Source organism: Spermophilus citellus, assembly GCF_964194105.1.
Source record: "Spermophilus citellus genome assembly, chromosome: X".
Taxonomy (NCBI): domain Eukaryota; kingdom Metazoa; phylum Chordata; class Mammalia; order Rodentia; family Sciuridae; genus Spermophilus; species Spermophilus citellus.
This window is the reverse complement of record NC_138190.1, coordinates 104,440,816-104,449,975: the sequence shown is the minus strand read 5'-3', so window position 1 is coordinate 104,449,975 and position 9,160 is coordinate 104,440,816. Positions and strand designations below refer to the sequence as shown.

At 39.1% G+C, this 9,160-nt stretch overlaps 1 protein-coding gene across 1 annotated transcript; it reads left to right on the top strand.

The window, feature by feature from the left end:
• Positions 1-335: 335 nt before the first annotated feature.
• On the top strand, positions 336-5,777 carry SERPINA7 (serpin family A member 7; the record flags this gene model as incomplete). Its single annotated transcript, XM_081278120.1, has 5 exons — positions 336-387; positions 2,293-2,940; positions 3,938-4,211; positions 4,921-5,068; positions 5,577-5,777. The coding sequence occupies 5 exons, from the start codon at positions 336-338 to the stop codon at positions 5,775-5,777; spliced, it is 1,323 nt and encodes a 440-aa protein (XP_081134246.1).
• Between the last annotated feature and the right edge of the window lie 3,383 nt (positions 5,778-9,160).

The window sequence follows — 9,160 nt, the reverse complement described above, 5'->3', positions numbered from 1 at the left end:
ATCCTAGCACTATTTGGCCTTGATGGCAATAACTGTCTTTTTCCTGTGACTTTTGGCCCTTTTACTCATGGATGTCATTCTGTCTGCTGAAAAGACACTTTTCCTAGCACGAATATGGACTACACTGGCTCTGACAACCCTCTTCCTCTTTTGATTTAGATAAAGGATCTAGCAGCCAAAGCAATCACTCAAAGTTCAAATCTTATCATTTTTGCTTTTTTCCTTTTGGCCTTGGTTTTGTAAATCAGTTTTGAAAATATCATCCCATGGTTCATGCCAGGGTTAATTTATAACTAAGAGTGTTCTAGTTTTGCAATAGAGGGCATGTTATAAAGATGGAAAGGTATTTCTTTCAGAGAGGTGCAAGTGACTTCTTGAGAATGTGCTGTAAGTACTTATTTTCTCTTTGGGAACTTTAAACATCTCTATCAGAAGCCAGAGTCCCAAATAACTGTCAGCTCCAAGTTCCTAGGTCCAGAGGCCAAGGTCTAAGGATGGTCATCTGATAATTGACCTTCTAATCAGCCTTGGTCTTTTACAGAAAGAGGACTCTTGTGACAATATTGAGATTGGTTAGAGTAGTTTAAGGAGGAAGGGGTGGAGGAAATAGCAGACAGTGTGGTCTCATAGGAGTTGACACAGTGGTTCTGGCCATGAACTGAGGCAATGGAAACAGAGGAATGGACAGAAAGCAGAAGTTGTGAGACATATTCAGGCAGTGTTCACAGGGCATCATGATTCATTAGAAGTGGGGAATGAGAATGAAGGAAACTCTCAGGATGAATCCCAGGTTTCAGGCATGGAGTTCTCCACAAAGAGTGATGAAATAGACTGTGATGGATTAAAGATGAAGGAATGCACTCGAAGGTTGGGGAAATGATATGTTTATATTTTGAAACTTTGAATTTTCCCATTTGAGACCAGAGCATGAGTGGATCATCCTGGTGGATGTGTCCAGTATGCAGCTGGGTAGATGTTTAAGAATTCAGGAGAACAATGTGGACTAGAGAGAAAGTGGTTTCTGAGGTAACATTTAAGTTCCTAGTATGAAATCATTCAGGAAGAAGAGGAAAGTTTGAGAAAGGAGCCCTGTCTTGACTCCAGGGATCTCTTCATTTTAGCCACTTATCCATTGTCATTGGTTAGTCCACAGCTGATTCCCTTGTGCAGTTTCCTTGTACTCTTCCAGGTTCAGAGAAGCATATGCTACAGCATTCTGGTCCCACTCTAATAATTACAAAATAACATGCATGTGAGAATAATAGTGTAAATAGGTCTTAAAAATTATAAATGACTCTTTAGATGAATCTGATGGTAAAAGAGATCTAAAACACAGAAAGCTGTACTTTTATTTTCTTGTTGTTTGAAAATACTACTGTGGCTTCCATGTATTTAATAAATGCACAAATTTTTGCTCATGACTTTGAACATGGTTCCATAAATCACTACTGTTTTATTCTAACTAATCATATGCCATATAAATTCCTCTTATATTTTTCTCTTAGCTATGGAAATTATAGGTGTTCTGTCATCTCATTTCACAGATGTTAGCTTAAGAATATGCTAAATTAAACACACCAACACAATTCAAAATACTAAACTATAATAACATAAGCAGAAGGAGTGCTAGTTCTACCTAGGAATTCTTCCCTCTCCATAAGGCTACTCTAGTTTAAACAAAAAGTAATTTGATTTCAATCAACTTAATATACTCACAGTATTTTCATATGTTGTTCTTACACTTAATGAGAGTACATGACATTATTTTTGTGGCCCTAACAACACATTTCTCCTAGTAACTGCCCCAAATAGATATGTAGTAAGCTTTATTTTAAAAAGATGCTTTAGTTGTAGTTGGATGTAATACCTTTAATTAATTAATTATTTAATTTTTATGTGGTGCTGAGTATTAAACCCAGTGCCTCGCAGTGCTAGGTGAGCGCTCTACTGCTGAGCCACAACCCTAGCTCCTGTCATAAGCTTTTTTTTAAAATTGTATTTATAGAGGGGCAGAATGCCTCTCTATTTTATTTGTTTATTTTTATGTGGTGCTAAGTATCAAACCCAGTGCCCCACACATGCTAGGCAAGTGTTCCACCACTGAGCCCCATCCCCAGCCCCTGTCATAAGCTTTATAGAGGAGAGAAATAACCACCCATTCCTTGGTGAACACACCATCAAATATTTGCTATTGTTTTATTGATCAAGATGGATGATTTTTATGTCTCTGGATCAGAGAGTGTTTAATCCAGCTAATCTTCCCCAATGGTTCTCTCAATTCATCTTTTATAGATTATCTTCCTTCCAGAATGTCATTGTTCTTCTATCTGATTCTGTTGGTACTTGGGCTTCATGCTACAATCCATTGTACACCACCTAACAGCTCTGAAGGCAAAGTAACTACCTGCCATTTGCCCAAACAAAATGCCACTCTCTATAAGATGTCATCCATCAATGCTGACTTTGCATTCAACCTGTACCGGAGGCTCACTGTGGAGATCCCAGAACGGAACATCTTCTTTTCCCCTGTGAGCATTGCTGCAGCTTTGGCCATGCTTTCCTTTGCAGCTGGCTCCAGTACCCAAACTCAGATCCTGGAGGTCTTAGGGTACAACATCACAGACACTCCAGTGGCAGAGATACAGCAGGGCTTCCAACACCTGATTTGTTCACTGAATTTTCCAAAGAAGGAACTGGAATTGCAGATGGGAAATGCCCTCTTCATTGGGAAGCATCTGAAACCACTGGGAAAGTTCTTGGATGATGTCAAGACCCTCTATGAGACTGAAGTCTTTTCTACTGACTTCTCCAATGTTTCTGCAGCCCAACAGGAGATAAACTGTCATGTGCAGAAGCAAACCAAAGGGAAAATTGTGAACCTAATCCAAGACCTCAAGCGGAACACCATCATGGTCCTGGTGAATTATATTTATTTTAGAGGTAAGGCTCTAGTATGTCAATTTCAAGTCTACTGTTCAGATACTTTGGTGGAGCGCTGGGGGGAGCTCATGGTCTCTTATTACTGGCATCAGTAGGTGTCCCTCATACCACAATGATCTGCTCCACTGGACATAGCTGTGCATAGTATTGGATCATCCAGGAAGGACACACAGCTCTGTGAATGAGCCCAGGAAATTTCTAGGGAGAGCGCCCTTTCAGAGAGGTGGGTGACAATGGTATGAACATCCTGCTCATATTTGGCTAAAAATTTGTGGTTTTCAAAATATTTGGTGAAGTTGGACAAGCCTGTTCTTGGCAAGTAAAAAGATTTATATGTAAACTCTACTGTGACCCTCACTTGTTATGCATATTTGGACAAATTACATAAATACTTTTATCATGTATCATGTACTCCTTATGTACCAAACACTATGCTACATATGATTTACATATATTGTCTTATCCAATCCTCATTTTCATCTAATCCAAGTTCATACAGTTAATAAGTTTCAAAGCTGGTGTTCCCAACCAAGACTTTCTAACTGTAAAGCTGTTCCATGTAACAACAAGAAATCATTGTGCCAAATAATTTCATATAATTCTATAGTATATGTCAGCCAGGTTGGTGGAGAAGTGAAAAATTATTGGCCATAAACCACACACATATAGGTGGTTAAAGTAGCAGAATGGATTTTTTGTCTCATTTCACCCTGTATGTTGGATGTCCTTATACCTTTTATGGAAGAGAAAATTGTCGCTCTGGTGGGCTCTGTTTAAGTATATTGGTTTTGAACACAAACAATGCCATTTGCTAGCTGGGTGACCATGTCAAGTGACTTTGTTTCTCTGATCCTAAGGTGCTCATTGTAAAACTGGCTGACAGTTGGTACCTACCTCTTGGTAGTCTTAATTACTAGATGAGATGGCAAATGGAAGCACTCTCATTGGTATTAATACTGGTTTAAAAGAAACACCTCTCTTTTCTCTGTATTTTAAGCCCAGTGGGCAAATCCTTTTCATCCATCTAAGACAGAAGAGAGCTCCAGTTTCTTAGTGGACAAGACCACCACAGTGCAAGTGCCCATGATGCACCAGACAGAACAATACTATCACCTGGTAGATATGGAATTGAACTGCACAGTACTGCAAATGGACTACAGCAAGAATGCACTTGCACTCTTTGTTTTTCCAAAAGAGGGACAGATGGAGCAGGTAGAAGCAACCATGTCATCAAAAATACTGAAAAAATGGAACCGCTTACTGCAGAAGGGGTAAATGATATAGAGAATATGAGGGGTAAAAGGTGGGCATAATGGTGCAGGTAAGACAAAGTTCAACAGAAACCCAGAAGCTGGAGAATGACCCTGAACCAGTTATGTGATTATCATTAGAGTATGCTAAATCAAACCATGTGCCAGGCAGGTTGATGGACACTTTATCACTTCATTTGACCTAAGCACTTTGTCAAACCTGCAAGGAGGTACTATTATTGACATCTTTCAAATTAGAAAGAAAGGCCTAGAAAGATAAAATGAAGTCTCCAAAGTCAACCAGCTAATAAATTGTTGACCTCCTCAACACCAACTAGAGCTTTGGGGATGAGTAGGATTTCAAAGTTGAGTTGGTTGGGCATGATTCTGGGCTGGGAGTACAAGATGGTAAACTATTATATTCCTAGAAGAAATCCTTTGACCTTTGTGCCACTGGCTCCTTAACCTTGGCCAACACCACCAAGATGTTTCTTTTTTATAATAGAGGAGTTGCAGCCCAAAGTTATAGCCCAACATTGGCTAAACAGAATGCATTCCTTCCACATAACTTATGTGGTTTTTATATCATGTATTCATCTACATAGCAGTGGTTATCAATATTTAAGGGAAGATCAGAGTCTATTAAAATACCATCATGAGAGATATAGAGAAGGAGAGAATCACAATTGGTGTAGTGATTGCAGTATCTCTCCTTCTTCAATCCCCACAGGTGGATTGACTTGTTTGTTCCAAAGTTTTCCATTTCTGCCACATACAATCTTGGAACCATGCTTATGAAAATGGGCCTCAAGGATGCCTTTGCTGAAAATGCTGATTTTCTTGGACTCACAGAGGACAACGGTTTGAAACTTTCCTATGTAAGTTGGTAGATTAAGAGTCCTTGAATTTATGAGTTGGAAGAGCCATTGAGAGTCAATTAATTCACCCCTTTCATTGTATCACTGAAAAGAATCTGTTATCTATGGGTGTGACTCATTCTAGGCCACAATTACATCAGATTTATTCCCATTACAACAAATAAGTCACTCCAATAGCTCCTTCCATCTCTTACCTAAAATGACATTAATGGAAAACCTTAAGAATCAGAAGTGACTCTGGTGAGATACAGTTCTGAAGATGGGTCAGGCGCTTAACAGGTGACTTTTGGAGGCAGAAGGCCATGGAGAATAGACCTAACAACTAGCCCTAAAATGCCAGAGATTCTTTAACTGCACTTAGCCAAGTAACCTTTATATTCAAGCAGCATCAACATAATATAGAAAATGGGTAGTCCCAAATATCCTTTTTTCCCACTACCTCCAAACCTTTCCAAAGACTGTTGCTATAATTTCAGGGGACCAATAATGTTTGTTCTCCTCACCACAGGCTGCCCATAAGGCTGTGCTGCACCTTGGTGAAGAGGGGACTGAAGATGTAGAGGTCCCTGAAGTTGGATTCTTGGATCAGCATGAAATAACTCTTCACCCTATTATCCAATTTAATAGGACCTTTCTGCTGATGATTTTGGAGAAAAGCACTAGAAGCGTTCTGTTTCTAGGGAAAGTTGTGGACCCAACAGAAGTATGATTTGGGCAATTGCATGTTCATATTATAATGGCAAATAAATAAATATAATGGTAAATAAATAAATAAATATAATATCCTGATGTGATGTGATTGATGTGGGCTTGAACTTGCCTTCTTTTACAAAGGGGTGAATATTGGACCTGGTACACCTGTCTGTGAAAGATTAATCCTGTGACTAAAGATTCAGAAAGTCAATGGCTGATTTATTTGTAACAAAAGAAGGTTCTATGTTAATATATTCTTCAGAATCCCTCTCCCCCAATTATTTAGCCCCAGAAAATTTGACTGGAATGACCAATGCCTTTGCCATTGAAATAGTTGAAATGCAGGTCAGGGCCTCATATTCCAGTATTCCAATAAGATCAATGGATATAAAAATGCCCGGTAGTGGCTTATATGTAAATTTCTCAACTTCCTTCCTTCTACCCTTTAAGAATGCTTCTCTGTGTTCTTGTCAGAACTGCCATTGGTAGGTTGAATGAAACTTTTCCCACTATACTACTGAGAAACAGAGCTTACTGCTTTGTGACCTAGTAAGCATGGAACAATAGAGCAAGAGACAAATAAATTCCCCTGAACAACCTTACCTTCCCCCAAATGTTCTCATCTTGCTAAGTTTTAAGCTGCCAATGGAGAAGGAGTCATTCACTCATATTATATCTTATAGCCACTCATCCTCAGTGTTCTAATCAGACAGACTCTTTTTCAAATATTGCACTCCTGTCACACTCCATCAAGTAGGAATATCCTCGTTACTCTCTCTTTTGATCTCTAACTTCAATGAAGTTTTATAGTTTTGAATCCTCAGAGTTTTTCTGCCCATGCATACCAACTCACCTCACTATCCAAAGTAGATTTAATTTCAGATAATATGTATTCAAATTCCTGTATTAGAATTTGGCATACACAAATAGCACAGTGAGGATTAATTCCATAGTTAATTCTAGTCCCAAGGTAAAAATCTTTCAGCAATAGGGAAATAGCAACAAATGCATAAGTACTATTGCAGATGTTGCACTTCCAGATTAAAATAAATATATGTTTACAAAAATGTGCATATTTGTATACATACACATTTTGTAAATATATGGGTTTCAAATTTTTTTCTTATTAGACACACTTTCTTGTAGGTTTTCTCATTTCTGATATAGTTCACACTTTGGTTTTATGGATATGAAATTGGAAGCCCAGAAATGGATAGTGATTCCTAGTACAGAAAGTTAACTATTGAAATGGAGTCTGGTTTCAATGAAGTTACATTACAATCCTACTTCTGCTACTTACACTATTTTGTAATCTTGAGCAAGGTAGCTAAATCCTGTACCTTATTTTTCCAATCTATAAATGGAAATACTAATAATATTTATGTCATCACTGTATACCAAAAAGTCTGAGATGCAGCAAAAATGCTGACATTAAAATACATAGTGATAAATACATTAAGTGGAAGAAAGATCTGAAAAGAACCCTAACTTTATATCTCAAGGAACTAATAAAAAAGTTGTGTCTAAAGTTAGTGTAAGAGAAAAAATAATGTTAGAGCAGAAATAAAACAGAATATAAAAATAGAAAATAAGAGCATGTTACAGGGATACTGCCACATCGATGTTCATAGCAGCACAATTCACAATAGCTAGACTGTGGAACCAACCCAGATGCCCTTCAATAGATGAATGGATAAAAAAATTGGCATTTATACACCATGGAATATTACGCAGCACTAAAAAATGACAAAATCATGGAATTTGCAGGGAAATGGATGGCACTAGAGCAGATTATGCTTAGTGAAGCTAGCCAATCCCTTAAAAACAAATACCAAATGTCTTCTTTGATATAATGAGAGCAACTATGAACAGAGTAGGGAGGAAGAGCAGGAAGAAAAGATTAACTTTAAACAGAGACATGAGATGGGAGGGAAAGGGAGAGAAAAGGGAAATTGCATGGAAATGGAGGGAGACCCTCATTGCTATACAAAATTACATATAAGAGGTTGTGAGGGGAATTGGAAAATAAACAAGGAGAGAAATGAATTACAGTAGATGGGGTAGAGAGAGAAGATGGGAGGGGAGGGGAGGGGGCATAGTAGAGGATAGGAAAGGTAGCAGAATACAACAGTCACTAATAGGGCATTATGTAAAATTGTGGATGTGTAACCGACGTGATTCTGCAATCTGCATTTGGGGTAAAATTGGGAGTTCATAACCCACTTCAATCTAATGTATGAAATATGATATGTCAAGAGCTTTGTAATGTTGTGAACAACCAATAAAAAAACATAAATTAAAATTGGTTTTTGAAAAGATGGCAAACCTGTAGGTATTCTAAAAAATAGAAGACTCAAAATCAGAAATAAAACAGGAGATAATACAACTAATGACACAAAGTGGATCAGAAGGTAGGCCTGGGTCCCCTCCTCCACCAGTGGGGCAGACACCCACCAGAGCCCAGCTTCCAGCATAGGACTGCCTCTTCTGACCAGCAGACTACCGAGGGAGTCCATGCCCAGCCCAGATCCATCTATACCAGCCCACACAGGACTCAGGCTCACAGTAGGCCTGGGTCCACTCTTCGACCAGCAGCACTAGCCAGACCCCAACCTCCAGCACAGGACCGCCTCTTCTGACCAGCAGACTAATTGGGAGCCCAGGTCTGACCCAGATCTGTCCACACCAACTTGCGCAGGACCCAGGTCCAGGGTATGTCTGAGTCCCCCCCCCCCATACCCCCACCTGGGACCCTAAGCCTAACCCACATCCATCTTGGGACACTGCAGTCATTGCCATAGCCTTACCCAAGCAGTAGCCCCTAACTTTTTGACAACAGACAGGGCCAAGAAACAGCTGCATCTTAGAGCAGGCATCCCAAAGGGAGTATGAGGCCCACACTTTCGGCCCCATCTCTGTAAGACATTGCTTCCATTTTGGGGCACCATAACTATTATCTCGAGTTACCTCAGCTATTGCTGCCACCAACTTTAGATGCAGTAGCATACATTGATGGATACTAACAGGGTCTGGAAGCCCAACATCATGGTGAGGTACAGACAATCTGCAGGAGTACTACAAGAATATAGGGAATGAACTGTAATATCTCAGATCCACACTGAAAGAAAGGAAGACACATAGACAACATGAAAAATCAAGGGAGGAAAGTGCCCCAAACACACCAGGATACTATAATAACAGAACCCATGGACAGCGAAGTTGATGAAATGTCAGAGAAGGAGTTCAGAATGTTCATAATCAAAATAATCTGTTAATTAGAGAAAGGCCTAAATGAATAAATACAGGCAAAAATTGATAACTGCAACAAAGAGATAAAAGAGCAAATACAGGTAGCAGAAGATTACTTTAAGACGGAGACAGAGTCTCTGAAAAAAAAGT